General features: G+C 53.1%; 1 protein-coding gene across 2 annotated transcripts in view; it reads left to right on the plus strand.

Annotated features, from left to right (window-relative positions):
* LOC144734423 (ATP-binding cassette sub-family C member 5-like) overlaps positions 1–22,910 on the plus strand; it is a 36,491-nt gene that overhangs the window by 8,675 nt on the left and 4,906 nt on the right. For both annotated transcript variants that reach the window (XM_078616606.1, XM_078616605.1), the window contains exons 4-11: positions 41–196; positions 10,798–10,945; positions 18,605–18,838; positions 19,577–19,750; positions 20,406–20,553; positions 20,922–21,070; positions 21,493–21,600; positions 22,489–22,632. In XM_078616606.1, the coding sequence (XP_078472732.1) occupies positions 41–196; positions 10,798–10,945; positions 18,605–18,838; positions 19,577–19,750; positions 20,406–20,553; positions 20,922–21,070; positions 21,493–21,600; positions 22,489–22,632 (1,261 nt within the window). The remainder of the gene's footprint in view (positions 1–40; positions 197–10,797; positions 10,946–18,604; positions 18,839–19,576; positions 19,751–20,405; positions 20,554–20,921; positions 21,071–21,492; positions 21,601–22,488; positions 22,633–22,910) is intronic.

Here is a 22,910-nt window from a genome sequence, read left to right on the forward strand (position 1 = left end):
ACCCAGCGCTCGTTGTGATGCTTTCTTGCCTCCCTCGCAGACACACACACCCCGTGGACAACGCGGGCCTCTTCTCCTTCATGACGTTTAACTGGCTGTCGCCACTCGCGTGGAAGGCCTTCAAGAAAGGCGAACTCAAGATGGACCACGTGTGGCCGGTCTCCAAGCACGAGGGCTCGGCCGTCAACGCACGCAGGTGACCCCGCGTCTCCCTCCCTGCCGTTCAGCCCGTGTGCGTGTGCATGCGTACGCATGCGCGCGCGCCGAAGTGTAGCGATTAGCGCGTTGCGCTACGAACTCGCCCACCCGAGTTCGATTCCTGCTCGCTGCCGACATCGGGGAGACAAAGGTGGCCGGGCGTGGTGCTAGCCACCCATCCCCTCACGTGCTCGTTCACAGCACTTGCCCAAAACAGCCTGTTAAGGCTATAAAGGGGATCTTTGCGTGCGTGTGTTCCAGCGAGCAGTGGTTAGCGCACACCACACTATGGACCCGGCCACCCGAGTTCAATTCCCGCTTACAGGCAACATCGATGGCGAATATTTTAACCAGTCTATGGCCTCTCTTACTCATTCACGTCATTGGGTGCTGTGCAGGCCTTAATAGGCCTTCATAGCTCTTCGCGAACAGAAATGGCCCCAATCTGTAAAAGAATTTACAGAGTTGGGGGGGATCTTTGTCTTTCTATGTGTGCGGGACCACGTTTGTGGATTTGTGCGTGCATGCGCGTGCGTCACATGCACCATCAGCTGCTGTAATTTATAGCCAACGACCTTTGGGAGGAGTGTGCTGAGTTATTTTCTCTGCGGGGCAAAAATAGGGGCGTTGGTTGACACTTTCACAAAGCGGGGTTTGTTCCTGGGTGGTGTGACCTCCGCACGTCCCCTCCCGACCTTCGTTTAATCTTCGCGCGTCACGCGTAACGTGCGACACGTGTGCGGCCGCTATTGCCGGTCCACTGCTGAATGAGGATGGTTTGACCGTATATGACCGCCGCTGGTGGTCAGTGCGGGTTGGTGGAGGGGGAGCGTAGACGTGGGGAGCGTGGAAGTGCAGCAAGATAACGGAATTTTCCGCACTTCTCCTGCTGCGTCCACCAAGCTCGGCGACAACCTCGCTGTGCGTGGCGGTGGTTGCCCTTCACAGTTGCCACGTCTCGGCCAGCGATGGGCAACCGTGACTAGTAGGTGGGCCGCATTAGTGGCCCTCCTTCACCTCAGTGGGCCGCAAGCTACGACACCGTGCTTGTGCACTAACCATGACCCCCCCTCGCATCACCTGAGAGACACTGGGACCAGGCCACCACCAGGGGCTCCGCGGGACGCGTTCGGTCTGCGGGCGGCCACAGGTTGGCCCACCATTGGTCCAGGCCAGAGGTCGCAAACGGGTTTTGATTCCTTACCCGTACCCGGCCGCACCAGGGTCGCAAACGGGTACCCGTACCCTACCCGATACCTGGCTACCCGTACCCGGCCGGGTATCGGGTAGGGTACGGGTATCGGGTAGGGTACGGGTATCGGGTAGGGTACGGGCATCGGGTACACGATTGCGAACTCTGGGATGAAGCCATGTTGCAGGCGCTGGTGGGTTGATTCTAGGAACTTGAATTGTGAGAAGAGACAAGACGTTGGGAAATGAGTGACAAACGGTTACTCACCAGTGACTCACGGCCTACCCGTACCCGTACCCGGCCGCACCAGGGTCGCAAACAGGAACCCGTACCCGGCCGGGTACGGGTAGCCGGGTATCGGGTAGGGTACAGGTATCGGGTACCTGATTGCGACCTCTGGTCCAGGCTCTCGAGCCTGCTTGGCTTCCCAGATGTGATGAGATCTGGCCCCTTCCTCGTGTATTGGTCGCGGGCTGTAATTGGTTTTAAATATTTAAATCTTCCATGAGAAGACGCCTTTGTTTAGAAGACACTCTTCAATACAAGAACAACAACAAAAATAAAAAAAAGCCCGGGGCATAAACTATTAACCAGTTGCGCTTGATTGATGGTGCCTGGTTTTAGTCGATATCGTTGAGATCGTTTTAAGGCGGTGGTTTCTAATCTCTCTCCGAATCAGGAATACACCGTCAACATTCAGAATACGTTGGCGTGGCGTACCACTGCGAGGTACAACTTTTGGTGTTTTGTTAAACGAACCTTATCTGCAAGCTGTAACAGTTCCGTGGATCAATTCCCACAGCCCTGCAGATCACCAGTATGGTTCGCGGACCGCAGGTTGGGAAATGTTTGTTCAAAGGCATAGTGGCGAAATTGCCAGAACCCCTACTTTTATACTCTACAGCATATTCAGATGTGGTCACATTTATATGCTGTAACAACTTGTGCTGCATTGTATGGCTTGAAGAGTTCTAACTGACTGGCCACAAATGATAGCTCTACAAAGTGGCTTATGAATAAAAAGAAAAACCTCTTATGGATAGTATCGGTCGCAAAAGCCTACGTGTTATATTGGCTTGTCATGTGGAAAATTATCTCGGACAAGTAAGGTCTCCTCTGCCTGTGGACCACAATAGTTTTACTGCTGGACTTGTTGCAGTGTTATTTTATGGCAATTGGTAAACATTTACCCCCCTGTTGCTAGAGTGGGTGTGGGGGGAATGTAATCATTGTAGGAGCCTGGTGGTGATTCATGCCAGGTGTATGGTAGGAATGTGGGTGGTGGGCAGCCCCTTGCGGCAATTAGGCATGTAATGATTAGATATTACACCAGCGTGTCCTGAGCATCATTGTGAATTATGGCCAAGCAATGGTTAAATAACAAAACCCCCATGACCGACGGCAGCTTGGAGATGGGGGGGGAGGCTTTAATGTTGGTGATGCAGTGGTAACACTTGGCCCCCTTTTCTGTGTGGAGTTTGCACGTTCCCTACACTGCGTGGGTTTTCTCCGGGTTCTACGCAATCGTCCCAGAACAAAAAACACAACATAGCTGGTAGTGACCAAGCATCCCAATGCTGGAAAATTCCGTGCAAAAAAAAAAATGGCTCAATCGGGACGATACATTGCAACATATTTCCCCTCCCGAAAAAGTGTCTTGGCGACTCGGTGAAGTGTTCTTGGGGTATATCAACGTTATAAACAATAATACATCCATTGGTTGGTGGACAAAGGGGTGTAATTCTAGATTTGAAGCTTTCGTGACTGCAAGGAATCATATTCTTAGGTTTTTTCGGTAAAGTCACGTAGGTAAAACATCAAAATTAATGAAAATAAAATAAAAACAAAAATCACGACGTTTCGGAGGCAACACAAGTCTCCGTCATCAGGTGGGACCGTCACAGCCGAATTAGCTGCATCAAGTGTAAATTATATCTTAACAATGGTGATTCTTGCGTCACGTGGCCATGCACTGCCGTGTTGAGGAAGAGGGTTGGCTTGAATTGTGTGTTCGCCAGTGCCTGAATTCAAACCCCCCGGCATATTCACTGTTAGTCTGCGCCGTGGCTCCGGGTTAATGGATGCAGGCTGACCATCAGTGACGTTATAACGATCAGAAGGCTCGCTTGAGAGCGCACGTAAGTGCCTGTAGCGGGTGGTCATACGCAGATAAGGGCCTGTAGGCCTTGGCCGCCGCCCACACTCAACCGCTGTTTCCTTAGCAATGGCAGTCGTTACACAAACACTGTAGTTACGCTGGCAAGGGAGGGAATGGCACGGTCACCTTCACCATTCCTCCTGGGTCTCAGTGCTCAGGAGTCACCCGGGGGTTATCGGCATGGTGAGGGCATTGTGGGGGGTGGGGGTTGATTTGTAAACGGAACATTGTAATGAATTGGCACATTCTGTTTACGTGACAAACCTTACTAATTGGCTGTCGGGTTCTGGCGCGTTTAACGACACATTTATGTTTATCGACTTAACCCTAAAAAAGCCTGTTATGGGAACATTGTCTTGTTCTTCCATCGCTGGCTGCAGTGCAGTGTTTGTGGCTATCGGGTGTGCAGGCGGTGCAGCTGCACTGGGGGGGCTTGGGGTGGAGGAGCCCGAGTGCTGGGATGTGAGAGAAGGGTGAAAGTTTACAGGGTGGGGGGGGGCCCTTTTCTTGCACCAGAGCCCATGCCAACCATGCTATGCCCACTCAATTGAATGTAGACCCTTAGACTTAGATACAGACCCATAGACTTGAGTAGAGTAACCCACAGAATCAGAATGTTTATACTGGAGGAATCCGATGAGCTATAAAGCTCTTTTTCACAGATGTCCAGGAGGGGCACAGGGTAAGAACGCTAAATCGACAAACTACAAAAAACGATAGTAGTGAAAGGTACAAGAAAGATGAACACATCACTCAAATACATAAATAAACCATTCCCATCCTACCAGGCAAAGCCCACTGAGGTATTCACTTATTTTTCAAAAGCGACCTGGCCACAAATGGTAGCTCAAAAACGTGGACTTCATAGCACCAAAATAATCTAGACAATCTCAATACATGTCTCTAAATCTGGAGGTAAGAAACCGGGGGACCCGGAGGAAAAAAAATCAACGAAAAGAATATGCATTGGACCCGTAGACTAACACATTCCTGCGGAGGGAGCTGGTAGGAACGTTCGGTTGCTCGGTCAATGGCCAGGGTCAACGGCGGCGTGGTGTGTTCCGCAAATATGCCCGACTGTGAGGGCGGGCACAAGCCGGCGTGAGTAGGTTAAACGTTGAGTTTTATAAGGGCACCACGGGGTGACCAGCCCCTCCCCACCCAGCCCCACCCCTCCCACCCAGCCCCACCCCCCCCTCCCCACCCAGCCCCACCCCTCCCACCCCCCACCCAGCCCCATCCTCCCCACCCCTCCCCACCCTCCCCTCCCCACCCAGCCCCTCCCCACCTTCCCCTCCCCACCCAGCCCCTCCCCACCCTCCCCACCCAGCCCCTCCCCACCCTCCCCTCTCCACCCAGCCCCACCCCTCCCATTTTTGGATGCACGACGGACGGACACAATAATCCCCTGTGGGCTGGTGGAACCAGGTGGTTCCTACCAGTAAAATATAAGACATAGATTACCATAGAAAACATAGACTAACGTAGTGCCCATAGACAAACATTAAACCCACAAACTAACATAGCACCCATAAAAACCAACATAGTTACCCGTATACTAACAATTATGTATGAGACTCATTAGAACCCAAAGACTGGCGGCATACGCTAACACGGAACCCGGCGATTAACAGAGAATCCAGCGGAGCAGCTCTGGAGTGTACAGGCGGTGGCACCTGCTAGGAGGCCCAATGGCCAGAGGGCTCCATGTACCTGGTGATGGCGAAGAAGGGGGGGGGTGAATTGGACACGGGGTCTCATTTCTTTACATCTTGCACCAGGGCCCGTGTATATTTGTGTACAAAAAATTTGCGGCGTTGTGTGGGACACCCTGCCCTGTTTCACCGATGCTTCCACTTCTGCTCTGACATTCTACCCCCAGACCCACCCACCGGGGTCACTGCTCTGCTGCACGCTGCGTATTTTCCAAATTAAGATTGTTGTTTGTTGGAAGTGGCCGGGTGGCTCAGAGGTCAGAAACCTGAGCTTTGCATTACTTTGGAGTTCCTGGGTTTAAAGCGCATTCTGCAGTGGTAGCAAGTTGATGGTCGATGCCCGGTCACCAATGGCCGCACGAAAAAGATACAACGTTACATTTAATTCCGCGTGTAATTTTCGCTCTGAGTTCCAGCTCTGATAACCGCCAACGATTAGTTTGACTATCGTGCGATGGACTTGGTATCACTGCGGGTGGTAAAGTGCTCCTTTATATCCGCTTCTGCAGACCATTCGCTAACAAAGGGCGGGAGGAGGGGGGGACGCTGGTGGAGGGAGGGGGATGCACTGCGAAATATCCGAATGGAAAGATCCAAATGGATTCGTCATCACGTGTCATTACACCCGAGAGTACAATCGCGCACGGCAGAATTGGAAAGGATAAGGTAAAAGCAGGAAGCAAATGCGTAGCATAAAAGGCGTCAACAATGAGAGCGTCCATAGGCGTGGGACTGCGAGCGCCTCTGGCTAAAGCCGGGCACGCTTTGCCCCTGCGTGACAAGATTGCGGATGATAAAGGCGTGGGCTGGTGATTTTTATTTTAATTTTACTGTGCCTGAAGCTAAGGAGGGCTGTGTCTCACCAGGCCTCATTAAAATGCTTTTGTGCGAAGACTGCTGTTCCTCCAGACACCCGTGCTTTGTTCTCCAGCGAAGCAGCACTGTTGTGACGGATCGCCGCGCAATTTCCGTAAACACAGCAGCGTCTGGAACTCTGCACTCACCAATGCAATACAAATACACTACAAAGTGGTTGTAGGAAGCTTATAAAGGGTGACCCCTGCTCAAGACACTGCACAGTGGGTTTGTGTTTGATCGGGAGAGGCAGTTGGGCAGAGCAGAAGAGGGAGGGCTTGAGTCTGGCCTTGCACAGGGACAGTGAGTCCACAGCACTGATGGCTGGAGGAAGGGAGTTCCAGACTACGGAGGTAGCGGAAGAGAATGAGCGACCTCCCGCTGGCTGAAGGTTGGAAGCGGGCTTCCACGGAATACCTTGGTTGCTTGATTGGGGAGTGTATGTTGTGGGTAGTAGAGTGAGATGAGAGGGGAGAGGTAGGAGAGTGCGTGGAGTAGTAGTTAGATGAGAGGGGAAATGTAGGAAAGTGAGTGTGGTAGTAGTGAGATGAGAGAGGAAGGAGAGTCCGTGGATGGCTCTTCCACAACATGTCAGGGATCTCTAAATCTGTGGACATTTTTTAAATGTGTCTCAACTCATTTATACGCTTCCGCTTATTACACTTTTAGTTCATTTAGCAAATGGGTTTTTTAAATGTATTTATGATATAATTATTTTCATGCCGAGCATCTGCTACTGCGTCCTGTATGGCACTTTGAGATCCTTGATGGAAAGCCGCTGTATAAATTGAATTATTATAAATAGTGAGACGAGAGGGGGGGTGGGCAGAGTTACACGGAGCGGAGTCTGTGAAGGGTCACGAAGACGGTGAGCCGTGATCTTCATATTGATCCGGGAGTGGATTGGGGAGCGAGTGGGAGGCATCGTAGTGTCGGGGCGACATGACCTCGATTGTGAGTGTGTGTGAGGAGTCTGGCCTCAACGTGCACATAGCCTGGCACAAGCGCCGTGGTGACGTCACCGCCACTTAGTGGCGAACGGCGGTTGTTGGTGTTGGAGTCTGGCAGCAGCGTCTCTTGCTGGCATCCAGTTTAGGGGATGACAACATTAGTCATAGCAGTGGTGCAGCAGCAGCAGTAGTAGCAGGGCTTGGTATTGGCCAACAATGGTTGTCTGCTATTTAAATTGGAGAATATACGGCCGTGGGTGTACATGCTTATGTAACGCGGCGTACAAATGTAGGGCACTTATGTAACTGCTCTTTCCCTTAGATGACCGGTGGCAGTGGCGCTTTATCCCATTAAGCGATGGGTTGAGCTGTTGTTTTTTTTCGCTCGGGCTTTTCTGAACAGAAACCGCACCGCGGAGCGAGTCGTTCGTTAGTTTACGCGAGAACAGGCAAGCGCCTGAGACCTTGGTAAAAATAAATGCATTGTCACAGTGAAAGGGTCTGACCTTTTAATAATCATAATAATAAATCATTTTTTAGTACATTTGCCATTCCGAAAGTGCAAGGCTGCCACGCGGGAACGCGCCGTTTCACACGCAATCCGGTTGAGCCTGGATGGCGCTGGCCTGGGCGAATGCCACTCAACAAACAGCGTCTGGAATGCTTCCGAAATGTTAGCAAGCCGCTGGAGCTGCGCACTTTCAAATTATCCGGGTTGAAAACTCATTTCTTGAAAGCTGATTTTTGTGTTGCGTTTGTTGACCTTCTCGCACGGTTGCCCCCTACGTACGGCACGAAAGAAGTTCAACATGCATACATTCATAGTAGTAGGTTTTTACCCTTTAAACTGGTACAAAACTGACACCTTTATACAAGGCATCATGTTTGCAATAACCACAACACAAGCAGTCAAAATGCAAACAAAAAGAAACAACTCTGATAATGTTCGTCTCCAGTCGTTGCATACATTCGTTAGAAGCTGCTGCACACGGCAGATGCATCCATCGTTGTGCCGTACTGACTTTGTACACTTCCACATGCGGCGCTGTCCGCCGTCGCCAGCCCGCACCGACCGACGTGGCTAAGCATGCTCAAAGAATCCCCGTGATCCGCAAGGCGTCATGGAGAGGCCCTCATCCAGCAATGGAACTGATGAACATTGCCGTACTGGACACAGGGAGCCGCGGTTGTTTCCGCCGCTTTGATTTTGTCCCCATCACGTTACTCGCCAAGCCCAATTTCGTCTTTGGCTAACACTCATGGGGATTCCCCAAGCCTTAGTCATTACCCTCGTTGTTGCCTGCCAGACAGCCTTGCTTATTAGCACGTGGATGTCATCAATCAATGTCAGCCGCTGTTCATAATAATTATTAACATTTGTAAGGTGCATTTCATCCATAGATCCCAATGCGCCGTGTTATGGAAAGCCGGAAATTAACAGAACCAGGGTGAACGGCCAGAGCTAGGGGGTGTAAAGGCCAATTCAAAGATTTTAATTTTGAATGCAGTCTTAAATATGTCCGACTACTCTGTCTTATCACCAAACGCAAAGCGTCCCAAAGTCTGGGAGCTGCACTGGCAAAAGCTACATCACCCCGGCAACAGAGCCTTGCCCTGGAAAGGGCGCTTTATAAATCCGAAGTAGAATAGAATAAAGGTCTCGGGGACATCGTTGAGAGAATAAAAATGGATCGGTTCCCAGCAAATCTTGCGGTGCTATGGACACAGGCACGCATAGAGAAGGGGGCACGTCGTCGCCTACCCAGCGGTTTCAGCTGAGCGCGTAAACAAGCGGAACTTGATGCGCATGACGTCACGCATTCTTCCGCACGGGCGACCTTTGTCCCACTTGCTTCTCCGGAGGCAATGTTCTGCTGTGTGTCGGCGGCCTCCCTCCTCCCCCCCTCCCTCTTGCCCCTCGCCTTCTGCCCTACGGCTCTGCGTCATCACTTCGCTAGTGCGGACGGAATCTCCGCCGTCTCCAGTCGTTGACATCGATTGTTGTCCGTTAGGCTCTCGTTGATCCGTTGCTCCGGGACGTGCACGCACCAGGACCAGGCAGTGGCTAAACGCACGCTCCAAAGCTCCGCGCGGATAAATGCGCAATGCGTAGTAGCGTTCAAAGATCCTCGGGCGCAGATCGATTTCGGTGCGTTACCCCGGAGGTCGCCGGTTCGATCGGTTGAAACGATGGGCAAGTTTGCCGAGTCTGGCCCCCGCCGCCCACCCCGTGTCAGGGACACGCCGCCGCGCATGCGACGAGCTGTCCCGTTGCGTGATCGCCATTTGTTTATTCTGCGTTTTGTACATCACTGTTTGTCTCAGTCCCCTTGCTTAGACAAGGGGCGGCTCATGGCGGGGTGTGGGGGGGGGGTGTTATTTGATCATACTTCACGCTGATGAAGGCAGCGGAGAGCATTCACAAACAGCGTCTGCAACGCTTCCGAAATGTTAGCAAGCCGCTGGAGCTGTGCACTTTCAAATCATCCAGATTGAAAACTTTTTTCTTGGTGAAGGCAGCGGAGAGCATGGACGTGGTAGTCTAGAAGTTGCAATGGATTATTTCCACACTGCCTTCTGTTGGGCCTGCCACATAGCTGTGCAACAGCCTGTTGCACTTACTGTGGCTTCACTGTAAAAATAAAGATTCGGTGCTTGTGTGCCTTTGCCGGCCCGAGCCGGTACGGCCTTAATAGATGCTCTAGAACAGCACCTGTCCAATCTTTGTCGTTATACGTGCAGTAAAAACGTCAGTGAAACAACAGCGGCATAAATCTATTGTGGTCCTGCAACATCATTCACAAGTGTTTTACATACTCCACCTTTTGTTAATAATGTGCGGCACACTGGGGAGTTGTTTTGTATTCGAGTATTGTTTTTTTCTCTCTCTTCTAAAAACGGGGGGGGGGGGGGTGAAAGGGGAGGGGGGTGCTTAAAAACACTGCCCCCAGGGTTCCAGGGTGGGTGGGTCCCATGGTAACGGCACCGTGCCTTACGTGTATCGCCGCATTTACATTCGCGGTTCCTTTGTTTGACGGCCAGCGCCTCGGGCGTTTCCCCAGTGATTCACGAGAATGGACGTGCCCTGAAATGTTTTTTTATCGTCGTCACCACTGTAACATTTTTTTATTTCGGGTGGCGCAGTGATAACACTCTTGCCTCGCGGCAAGAAATGCCTGTGTTTGATTCCTGACTCTTTCTGTGTGGAGTTGATACGTTCTGCCTGTGTTCTGTAATTAGTTTACTCCGGATGAGATATGTCATAAGGCACTGTGAGAACAATGCCTTGTGAGTGCTAAAAGCATTGCTTGGAAAACGTGATGACAAAATATTAAGCCGTAAAAACAAAGTTTTTCACTATAAATCCTTTATATGCGTGGCGGCTAGAGTCCTCTCGTCCTCTGGCTTGAGATGGCTGCCACCTATGGGTCAGATGATTGCCTGCCACCATTAAGCAATTGGTAATTAAATATAATTTATTTTTTCCTAAAAAGTGTAAAATTTTTGAAAAAATTTTCACGCAAATTAATTGTCACGCACAACGAGTCTGTGTGCAAAATGTCAGCTCGATTGGATCACGGGAAGTGGGTTAAAAAACGACCGAAAGATTTGCACGGTCGTAAGCGCGCAAGCAAGCAAGTGAACTTAATATAAAGGATTTAAAAAGAGCAGGACCCTTGAGTTGACACCAGGCCCCCCTCTCCCCTCAATGCTCCCGTCTCGTCGCAGGTTGGAGCGTCTTTGGCAACAGGAGCTGAAGGAGTGCGGGCGGGAGGGCGCCTCGCTGTCGCGCGTCATGTGGAGGTTCTGCCGAACCCGCCTCGTCATCTCCATCCTCTGCCTGATGATCACCATGCTCGCTGGATTTTGTGGCCCCGTGAGTGACTTCACACATCTGCTCATCCCCACTGCGCACTCCTGACCCCGGGCCGGCCCGAGCTGTTTCTTCGGCCGCTCCCGTCACAAAAAAAGCGGCAAAAAATAAAAAAAACAAAACCTTCGTCGTCCCGGCCGCAACTCCGGTCGCCACGGAAACCTCTCATCCTCCGGCGGTTGGCGGCGCGGGAGCGTGCGGATGCGCGTGCGCGCCCTCCGCTGTTTTGCCGTGGAGATGCGACGAGCGAGCTGGCGGGTAGAGGTGCTCCGTGAAGGGAAGCGATGACCCCCCGCTCAACAGACGACCTACCGAACGACCGATCCGATGTCCTTGTTGATGATGGGTCTTCTGACGGGTGGCGGTGTTTGTCCATCAGTGCCTTGTCTGCGTTCCCGGCCCTTGGTATGTGTCTGACCAGCTTATTGTTGTTGTGACTGTCCTCAGGAGAGAGGTGGGTGCGAGTCCTTTGCTAGCTACGTTGTTGTCGTCGTTGTTGTTGTTGTTGTGAAGGCTTGCAGGTAAGAGGGGTGCACATTACCTACCGTAAGTGGGCTTCGTCTCGTCGCCTGACAGCTTTGAGATTTTTGAGCAGTTGTGTTCCAAGCACTGGGGTGTGCGGATATAATGCTGTGATTACTTCTCTCTCTCTCGATGCACACGATAAGCTGCTGTTTTGCCTCTGGCTTCGTTCAGCTTTGCTTCTGTGAGGTTGATTCTTGCTCTGATCTTCTGTCTCCTTCCTGACTCCGAGCCTCTATCGGACCGCTGGCTTCGCCGTTGTTGTGTGATAACTTGGGCAGAGTTGTATGAATTCGTTTTCCAGAGTCTGCGGGCGTGTAGAGGCAAGTCACCTCCCAGCCCCTAGTTCTTTGTGTCTGGTAATGTATCTGCTGCAAAAACAAATCACACATATTTGCATGAGTAAATCTTGTTGTTGTTGTTGTTGCTGCCGCTGCGACCGTTTGTGCCGAGTTGTTGAGAAATGAGCAAGCGGAAACGATCGCTGCAGCCATTCTCCGATTGATCCGCTCTGCCATATGTTTGTTTTTGTTGTTAAAGTAATTTGCCATTCTATTTTTTCTCCCGGTTTTGGCGTTGGCTGTTGCACCGTCGCGTGTGCGAGCGAGGGAGGCTTTCGGTTGCCGCTTTGCTGGGGGCCGTTGGTTGGTGGCGGCGGCATCATCGTGCACTGCACCGCTGAGTGTTCGGTTGTACCCTGACGCTGGACTGTGCGTGTAGAGTTTTGAGGCCTTGGGACAGAGGGGGGGGGGGGTTAGGAGCATGTTTTTGAGGAGTGGTTGCCGCAGGTAAGCCCAGAGACACTGGGTTTTCTCATTCGTGTCGAGTGTCCGGGTGTGTGTGTGTACCTGCGTGCGCGTTTCAACGTATACGATGCGCGATTGTTCGTGGTGACAGTTTTGTGCGTGCGTGCGTGCGTGCGTGCGTGCCGCTCATGATTCAACGTATACGTTACGTGATTGTTCATGGTGACAGTTTTGTCTGTGCGAGTGCGTGTGTGTACGTGCGCCCGTGTGTGTGTTCCCGTGTGTGTGTTCCCGTGTGTGTGTGTATGCGTGCCCAGCAGGAGTACTCGGAGAGTGCAAAGCACGTGAATGCTTGTGCTGTTCTGTAATGCGTGAGTGGACCTTTTGATCAACACCCTTGAGCACTTTTGTCTTGCGTAAAGGGTCTGACTTGGGTTCGCATCTGCACTTGGCCCTTCCAGAAATATTTTCTGCACTCGAAAGCCTCTTTGCATGCATGCATACACACATTGACCTTCACACAGCCGCAAGCAATGACCCAACAAAGCATTCCGCAGGTACTTCTGATTGTAACCGCTAACGGTAGTAGCAAGTTCACGTAACAATTAACTCGTGCGGCAGGGATCTATCAGTCACGATTGGTGCTTCTGAATTATGTTTTTGAACAATGCAATGTTGTTTTTCTTGCGTCGATTTTGTGTACAGTATTTGCGTTATTGCGTTGTTTTGTTTATTCCGTCGGATGCGTTCAAATTCATTGCCGCGCGGCGCGAGCCGGGAAAACGGTCGTTGCGCGTTCATTTTAAGATGATTTCCGCGACTCCGTAACGACAACTGCTTTAAAATTGTGACGTGTGCGTCGTCATTCCAGCCTCAAACTCACAACAGCAAGTTCCGATGCGTGGGCAAAGAAACGAAACGATTTAAAATCACGGACAAACAACCAAACAAATGCCTGCCACCCAACTCCCCCCCCATCGCTCCTGCTCCCACCCACCGTCTTCTGCCGAGAGTCATCCTTTATGGATTTCCTGGATCTGACGTCAACTCGCGTTGCCTCGCCCCTCAAGGGATGACGGTGCAATCGAACGAGGGTGTCCATGGCAAGGGGCTCCGCCGGACTCCGGCTTCGCGATCGCAAGTGCCGCGTGCGCACAGAGTCACCGGCGCTGCTCCGCCGCCAAAGACCGCCCGGGAAGCCGTCGCTGTCGCAGCTCGTTCGGAAACCTGTCCCGGCGCCAAAAGCCAAAATTTCACTGCGAGGCGCGGCGCCAGAAAACCTTGACCCCCCTCCTGGGGGTTGGGGGTGGGGGGAAGGGGCTTGCGTGGAGAGATGCCACCGTTCCCCAGCCAGCCGCTGTCAGGCGAAGGACAACCTATACTCACCAACTCCAAAAACTACCCTGCTGTGAGATGCGAGATAAACCAAAAACACCCACCGGACAACCGTCTTCCCACCCGCCGCCTCCAACCCCTCCTCCCGCTACCTCTCAAGACAATTAAAACGCAAATCCACGAACCCTCACGAGCAATGCCGCGGCGAAACCGGCGGTGTCCCCCTTCCACAGCTGTTCATTTTCATCGCTCCCTTCCCAAAAACAGTTTGGCAAACGACAAACAAAAACTGCCGCAGCGAGGATATCAAAACGGCCGTGACCTCGGCGGCTGCCGCTCCGAGCGTGACGGCGCCGCAGCCCACTCGGGCTCTGCATCGATTGCGGCCGGAGAGGTCGCGTAGTGGCGGGGGCGGGCTTTTGCCGATGTTTCTCAGCGCACACGAGGTCGGGGCCACTCTTTGAGGGTGGTTGTCACGGTTGCGTGCGAGGCTATGAGGGTCCTCTCCTGCCTTTGCGTGGGTCAGGACACTTCAGAGTCGATTCAAAAGAAGTTGCGTCGGCCGTGCTCCGTGTTTTGTGCAAGGGTTGGTGGGCTGTCTGGAAAATCTGGATTCTAGTACATTGTGACTGGAGCGTCGCTCGAAAATTAATCGAGGCCTGCTCGCGGCGTGTTACTGCGTGCCAACCGCAGCGATGCAAATAAGACGGTGTCCCTCTGCATGGTGGAAGAGAAGTCGGGTGGGCCCAACCGTAGTTTATTTAGCCTCTAATCCAAGGTTTTGGCTCGCTAGCGCTCGTTGATAATTGTTTGCACTGTAGCCTCACTACCAACAGCGTCTTCTAATGTGCCGCATTTCGGTCGGTCGTTTGACACGAGCGATTTTAAGCGACGAAGTTTGTTGATGGTGGTGGTGGTTGGAAAGAAGGTCAGCAATGGCTCTAGGACTCCCAGGGCGTGGCACGGTTTGCATAACGGGAGATTATATATTTAGTTATGAAAGCACATTCGGTTTGAATTTTGTGGTGGTGGCGGTTGCAAGTGACGTGGGCAAGGGTTGACGTTGCGTGGCCACCGGGTGCTTTCCCACGCCAAAGCGGCGCTTGCGTCTTTACAAAGCTGAGATCTCTTTTTTTGTGTGTCACATGTGACGCGAGAGCCGCGGATTATTGAATTTCTGCTGCCGGAGCAGAGCGGGTGCTGCACGCTTTGCGTGACGACGGCGTTCCTGTCTGGCGCTCGCTCGTCACGCCGCGTAAACAAGTGGCTCCTTCTCACGCGAGGCTGACCGCTCTTGCCCCCCCCTCCGACTCCCTCAGCCATCACCGCCCCCCCCCCATCCCAAACAGATGTCTTCCCTAGCCCAGTCTTTCTGTGACGAGTGCCACTTCTGTTTTTGTTCGTGTTCTTTTCCCACCCAAGAGACAGTGAATTTCCATTGGCGTCGCTGCATGTGGGTGCAGAGGAAGTACCAAGACAGAACGATGCCAACCCCCCCCCCCCCCCAAATAATTAACTCGATGGCTGTGTAATTGGCACTTTTGGCTTCACTCTCACACTTCCCTGCCAACTCGCTCTTCTCTAGCCGAGTCTGAGCTCGGTCGTGCGTGAGCGGCCAGCTCAAAAAAACTCGTGGCCTCGAGAGGCGGGGCAAAAATCTTGCCCTGCCGGCCGCCCCCAAAGCTCACAGACTGCCCCTAGCGGTCGCGACGCACGGGGAAGTCTCAGGGCGGTCGCTGCCGGCAACGTTGTTGTCGCACCGTTTTTCTTTTTTTGTAAAAAAAAAATCATCATTCCAAGTCGCCCAAATCTGCGCAAATATGGTCACTTGCTCCCCCTGGCGTAATTCTAGTGGACAACAGGTCATGGCAACCTCCAATCAGATCGCACGGCGGTCATGTCTACCCAAGTCTGTGCGTCCCGTGGACCAATCGTTGCTCGTCAGACTCGCTTGTTTTTAACCAACTCTCGTTTTCATTGGCCAGAGAGAACCACGTCACTCCAAGCTGTTACCACGGTGATGCCCGCCAATCCGGTTGCCCCTAAAACTGCCCCCCCCCCCCCCCCGGGTGCATTGCCGTGTTTTGAACACGGGAAGTGAGGAGAGCCGGTGCATGCAGCCAGCAGAGAGTTATCGTCGTGCACAGTCGGGGTGCATCTTGGAGTCTCTTTTAGCAGCCGACCTTCACCCCGGGAGTCCAACCTCAACCCAAAGCTCATTTCTTTTAAACCGCTTTGTGTTCAGTTTGTTGTCCTTATCCCTCTTTCTTCTCTCCACCGCCCGCACCTCCGATAGCACGGTTACATACGGTGCGAAAGAAGTTCAACGTACATATGTACGAAGCATTGTGGTGGTTGGGGAGGGGGGTGCTAAAATAGACATTGTGCGGTTTATTAAGAATGATTGGTTGGTATGGTCTCAGTGAAGTGGTGGCCAGACCTGGGTTCAATCATCGCAATCGTAATTTAGCGCCCTGAGAGCTGTTGTTTAAGGGCGCTTTATACATTCGTATTATTATTGTTAATTGCATGATATGTGATGGTTTGCGATTATAATTTCAGCTGACGGTGCTGCTGCTGCTGCTTTGATTATTATTGTCGTCGACACCAGCTGCGAGTGTTGCCACTGGTTGGTGTAGATTCGTAACGATAGACAGCTCCCCTCACCCCCCCCCCCATCACCACCGTGTGTTGCTTGATGAGCTGTCACACTTGGGGGGTCGTGATTCGATTCCACGGTTGAGTTTCGTTACGTTAACGGCGGTCGCGATGGATGAAGCAACTCTCTTCATACCTGCGCCGGCCACACAAGACGAACCGCGTGCGACGTACGCACGAATCTGAAGGAATTGATTCTCGCACGTACGCGTCGCGAGCATCGGAATCTTATTTTGATTGCCGATTCGATTCCTCCTTGTTCAATCAGATGCCAATTTGACCTGGCACCGTGTGAACCCAGCGCAAGCAGCATTCACCGCCATTCATCCCGTCCCCGCATCTTGATTCACCGAATTGCGAAAGATGCGCGATGAGATTACGATTTTATTGTATTGTTTATAATTGTTTTGGTTTTTTCCATTTTAGGTACGGCTTTGGTGCGCTTGAGCGTCAGTCCGTGGCGATGTCGCTCGCTTCAAGTTGTAAATAATCGATGGTCACTCGCGGGATTCCGTGCAGGTATCCTGCAAGCGACAATCGTTTTTTTTAATCGGTACATCGTTACAGATGTGCTCCTCCAAAAATATAACGTTTACTACCCCTGCGAGACCTGCACTTTTTCGCGACTTAACACGCATTAGAACTGCCTGTGTACACGCGCAGCCGTTCTGTCACTCCGCTGCTGGATGAGCGCCTCCCCACGCCGTGCGGGGTCGTGGTGGTAGTTTGACCGTACGTCACCGTGCTGGTCGGTGAAAGCAGGAAGCATAGCGGTACAGTACAGCAACAGATTTTGCCGCACCGCCCTCTGCTGCCCGGCACGTTGCGCTAACCGCTACCCGCACAGGTGTCCGGGATGACGTCGTGTTGCTTTGTGATTGGCATTGGCACTCCCATCGATCTCCAACTGCACCGTGACCTTTTGGCCGAGCAGGAGAGTCCGCACTGAACCAGTGCTGCCCCCTAATGGTAAAGCCCTCCGCGCTCAAATGAAGACACGATGATGAAACGGAGCTCCGCCGTAGATACGTAGCCAGGCTGTGTGCGTCCCTGGGCTCTCCGACATGCACGCACGAAGCTTGCTCGGTGAGCAAATGGAGGCTTTCGATTGACGGTTCGGAGTTTTCAAATGACGTCACTGCCGTGTCGGTCCCGTATTTTGTAACGAAGCGTCGCAGCGGTGATGTCACATCGATGCTCCTGACCGTAGCAGCACGTGCCTGGGTCCGCCCACGAAATGCACACAGCCTAGGCATGTAGCTACAAGGTAGGAGCCGCTTGTTTTTCACGGGTTGTGCCGTTCTTTAAGTTCGTACACGGAGATGGGAGAGAACGATGAAAGCAACTCGTGCGCGGGGGTCCGAGACGACGCATCGCTGCGTCGTGGGACTGTGAGATGCCGATGGCTTGGGGAAGCCTTAATCCAGCAGTGGATTGACCCTGGTTGGTGGTGGTAGTGGGGATGATGTTTAAGTGCTGCGATCCCAAAGGGGGATGGTCAGTGTTTTAATGACATTCTAAAAACTTGCACCGACCTCATTGCTGGTTTGACTTGAAAGTTGAGTTGGCGAAATCGAAAAGCTGTGCTAAAATGCAGTCGTGTGTATAATTGCGATTGGGGGACGGTGCAATTGTTTAAGAGCTAATTGTTAAAACATTCGACCGCCCCTTCTGTGATGGTGTTGAATAGCAATAAGCGGAAGCGTGTAAATCGATGACTCTTTCCGTGCCGTTACTTTTCGTTTTTATACTTTGATAACAAAACAGTGAGCCGCGGTTCATATTTATTTTGACGCAAGCGTGCATGTCGGGCGCAGTGCAATTTACCAGGCCATTCCAGACTCTTAAACACACAATAAAAACGAGGTTGCCTTGAACAGGGGCGTGTGCGTAAGCGTGAGTTTTACCGTAAACGATCCGTCGCGGCGGCCTGTAAAGTGCGTGCGTAAAGTGCGTGCGTGTGTGTGTGCGTGTGCCAAGCGATCAGTGCTGACCTCTCTCCGCAGCTGGTAGCGCCCATGGCCTCCTTTGGCTCAGGCAGTCCTGCACTGTTCTGCTGGCCTGGTGCGCTGGGTATGTCCTTCGCATGATATGCTTCCCTCGAGTCGTCACAATGCCGTTTTGTTTACGTTACAACTCCCCCGCCGACAGTAGCCTCTCCCCCCCGCCCCCGCCCCCCCCCCCCCCTTATAATTCAGTTTTACTTAAAAAAACAACACGCGCTAAGTAAATGCCACGTCACACACGTCACCACCCGCGCCGATGTCACCGCGTCGAGACTTAACCGCTCTTGTGCCCACCCTTTGACCCCCACCCCCCCCCCCCATACAGCTACGCCGCAGCGCCGGGGCAGCGCGAGGCTCACGCGCTGCGCGCATCTGTGCCTTGCTCTGTGCGCTAGGCGTTTGTGGTGCGCCGGCTGCTGGAGTACACTCAGCAGGAGGCCGCCGACCTCACCTACGGCCTCATGCTCGTGGCCGCCATCTTCCTGTCGGAGCTGATACGCTCGTGGTCGCTGGCGCTAACGTGGGCGCTCAACTACCGCACGGGCTCGAGGCTGCGCGGTGCCACGCTGTCGCTCGCTTACGAGAAGGTGCTCAAGCTGCGGAGCCTGCGCGACAAGACGCAGGGGGAGGTGGGTTGACGCTTGCACGCGCGCTCGCACGCCCGCTCGCATGGTCTACGGCCAGGCGACAGAGCTGTGTCGTTCTCATGGCCGTTAGAAACTTCGACCCGAGCCATGCCGGACGGCTGCTGGGGTATTGTCCTCTATACATCTTCATGGCCATGTTAGCATGGCTCCTTGCTTCTGCCTCTCCGACTCCCTCGTCATCCCTTCTGTCCGCCGCCTGATGTAAGCGATTGTAAATTTAAGACTTAATTGACGGGGTTCAACTTGGGAAAGCTCACACTCTCCCGAGTCATCGTCTATTTGAAATGTAAGTGCTTTAATGGGGGGAGTAGTTACGCTCGGTTAACCTCGTGACATCATGGGGTTAACAGCTTGGTTTTGCCGGCCTTCTAAGAGCGAGCGGGTGGGCCTTGTATCCAGAGTCGCATCAGCCCAGTAAGACTGTCGTGTTAAACCAGGCCGGGCCCACTTTCCCTCTTGTCAAAATTGAGCCGGCCTGCTCTAAAGTAGCCTTGGCAACGTGGCAAGTCAGACGGACGGGGGACAAGCCTTGACCTCGCCTTCAGTTTGACCCCGCAACCCCAGCTACCAACCTCTGTGCACCTTCACCCAGATCCCATCGTCCTGTTGCCCTGGGCGGTCGCAAGCCGGTCGGCGCTGACGATCTCTGACCGTGCACGTGTGGGCGTGTGGACGTGTGCCCGCGTGTTTTTGCCCGCGCTTTTAAAACGATCCCCGCAGCTGATGAACATCTGCTCGACGGACGGACACCGCGTGTACGAGGCGGCGGCCGTGGGCAGCCTCCTGGCGGGGGGCCCGCTGGTGGCGCTGCTCGGCATGGTCTACACACTCTTCATCCTCGGACCCACCGCCCTCTTCGGCTCGGCCGTCTTCATCCTCTTCTACCCCGGCATGGTGAGGAGCGCGCCCCGCCCGTGTCTCCTCTTTCACCTCTTTGTTTTTCTCCCCCCCCTGCTCACCCCCTATAGCCAAGCCTGGCACAGATCAAGAGGCGCGAGGTATTTCCCCCCCCCCTCCCCGCTGTAAAAGCCAAGTCGTGCCACTGACGTTGCGCCCAACGAACGATGGCGGTGCGCGGGTGCAGTGGTTGAACCCGGCGACCTCGGTTCGATTCCCGGCCACGATTAACGTCGGCGGCGAGTGGTTTCGAAACCGGTCCTAGGCCTACCGCCCCCTTTGCCAGTCCGCACTGACTGGCAGGGTGAAGAATTTGTCGAGCAAACCCGACGATGTGGGGAGGAGGCTTTCATCCATCAGCGGATTCATGAAGACTTTTTTTTCTTTTCCCAACTTTTTTGGAACCAGGTGATATGGGTGCCTTAAGGCAAAAAGAACAACGCCCTTTTTAAATCAAGACCTGGGCCACAAAAAAGCAAAATCGCACCCACGTTAACTTCGCCATTACTACATGTAAGATTAAACTAATAATAACATTTTCATCCGTTATGTTGAATTTCATTTTATTTGTAATCCTCGCCGTCGAGGCCACGAAGTAGCGTTTGTTGTGAACTCGCGCTCGCGGAAAAAAACCCCAACGCGTCTGCCGCAGATGTTCGTGTCCCGCCTCACGGCGTACTTCCGCAAGAAGTGCCTCGACGTGACGGATCGGCGCGTCCGTCTTATGAACGAGGTCCTCAATTGCATCAAGTTCATCAAGATGTACGCGTGGGAGAAGCCCTTTTCTCACAACATCTTGGGTAAGGCCTCGGCGGCACCGCCCCTCCGTGGTACCGCATCGCGCCACTGCGTCCGCCTTCCAGCCGAGAGGTTGTTGACGTTCGACCGCCTCGACTCGTTTCTCCCGTGTGGCGTCTTGAGACGTCGTCGCAATTGGATGCCGCTGCATAAACCCACGGCGCGTTGCGTGGACTCGCGCGGAGACCCATGGATTTGCTTATTTCATCAGATAATGCAAATAAATTCCCAATTTTTTTTTATTTTGTCATTTGTTGCTGGCAGCTTTTTTTTGTTTTGTTGGCCCATTGAGTCTGCGCTTAGCAACTTTGTTTAAAAAAAACTAACATAAATTCCGTGTGTCTTGTTCGTCACGCGTGTCGGCGTGCAGCGGTGCGCGCAGAGGAGCGGCGCATCATGGAGCGCGCGGGCTACGTGCAGAGCATCACGGTGGGCGTCGCACCCATCGTGGTCGTCATAGCCAGCGTCGTCACCTTCTCCATGCACATGGTGCTGGGATACGACCTGGAGGCCTCGCAGGTGACGCCCCTCGCGCCCACCCCCCTTTCCACGCCAAATTCTCTCCCCGGAAACTAGGCCCTTCCAGACCGCGGTTCCCATCTGCACGCTCGATAGCTTCGCCAGTGGCCGGGCCCAGTGGTGGGTGTTTAACGGGTGGGCGTGTGGCGATGCGTGGGGTAAAATCGAGAGCTAAGGACGCCGCCATCGTCGGTGCTTTCGTGCCGCTGGGATTCTGGGTTTGAATCCGGGTTTTCGGCCGTCTGTGTTTTTCAAGCGGGTTCTGTAGCGCTAGCGAGTTGATGGGTCCACAGTGTTGCACCGAGACGGTGAGTAAACGCAGGGACCAGTTCCATGCACGTGCACGCGTTGCCTCTGTTGAATGCTGTTGTCTTTTTTTGCCTCGATTGTTGACGGCATCCTCCTTTCCGTTTATTCCCCAGGCTTTCACTGTGGTGACGGTGTTTAATGCCATGACCTTTGCCCTCAAAGTGACTCCGTTTTCAGTGAAGGCTCTCTCCGAGGCCTCTGTTGCGGTTGACCGCTTCCAGGTAAAGATGGCATGTGGTTTGCACCTCCCTGAATCCTCGACACAACCTCATGGCTAGAACCCCTCCTCATTGCCATCGTCAACCAATGTGTGTCCTCTACTGGGCCTCCACATGTCATCGACACCCCGTACGGTCTTATGATGAAATGATCCTTCTCACTCTTTATTAGCATGAGACGATTTCACCCCGACGTTTCCGCTGTTGCCATCCACTCGTGCACGTTATCGCTTTCAACTCGCGTGCCGTCGCTTGTTTTCCGTCCATCGTATCGTCATCCCTTCCAGCGACGTCTCCGGGGCTCAGAGCTAAATTACAGCTCCGTGTTTTGCGACGAACGTTACCGTTGACAATTGGAGCGAACGTTTGATAATTAACGCCGATTGAACGACCAAGATGATGAAATTGGAGAAGATTAGAAAAATAAAACGAATCGATAACTCTGAAAGTTCCACGCGAGTGTAGCGCTCCGTGGCCACGGCTGAGCGGGCAAGCCGGTTTGGCACGGCTGAGCGAGAGTAGAGGTTCGTGGCTCGACCCCAGCGGCCGCCCTGTTTAATACTGCGTGTGTTTCTGTCGGAAATGCGACCCGTCCGCTTCTCACAGTGGCCGTTACCAGAGACCCCGTGACGTTCGGGAAGGCCTTCGGCCGTTGTGTGCCGGCGTTACGGGAAAACGTTCGTGCCAAATTTAGAAATGACTCGAAATGCTGAAAGTGCAACATGGTTCCCTACACAGCTCATCTGAAATATCCTTGCCGCTATCAGAATTTCCCAAGCATCAAAATGACACTACCGTCATTATAACGCTGCGTGCGTTCCTACTTGTTTGTGTGTGCGCGCTCACGACGCACCGTGACCTCTCTGTGGCCCACCTTTTGCCGTGGCACAGAGCCTGCTGCTCATGGAGGATCTGCACGTAGCGCGAGCCAAGCCCAGCCGCCCCGGTCTCGCGCTGGAGCTGAAGAACGCCACGCTGGCCTGGGAGACGCTGACGGGCAGCACCCAGGCATCGCCGCGCGCTCGCTCGCCCGTGGTGCGTTCCAAATCGCGGCCCCCTACTCGGCACTCCCGTTGTTCTTGCATCAAACAAACAATTGCCTTTTTTTCCTTTCTCACGGTCCCTTGAGCACAGGCCCAGAGGGCCCAAAATGCCAAATGCGGCGGCAACAAACAGCACTGCCAAAGTTGTGTAATTGGGCAAGGTTAGTATCATTATTATAAGAGCTTTGGAAAAGAGACGGTGGGAGTGGAATTCCAAAGTGGAGCGGTGTAAGGGAAGAAGCGGAGAGAGAGAGAAGTGTTGTGACCTGC

This window comes from Lampetra planeri, chromosome 51 (assembly GCF_965212315.1).
Source record: "Lampetra planeri chromosome 51, kcLamPlan1.2.h2, whole genome shotgun sequence".
NCBI classification, from domain to species: domain Eukaryota; kingdom Metazoa; phylum Chordata; class Hyperoartia; order Petromyzontiformes; family Petromyzontidae; genus Lampetra; species Lampetra planeri.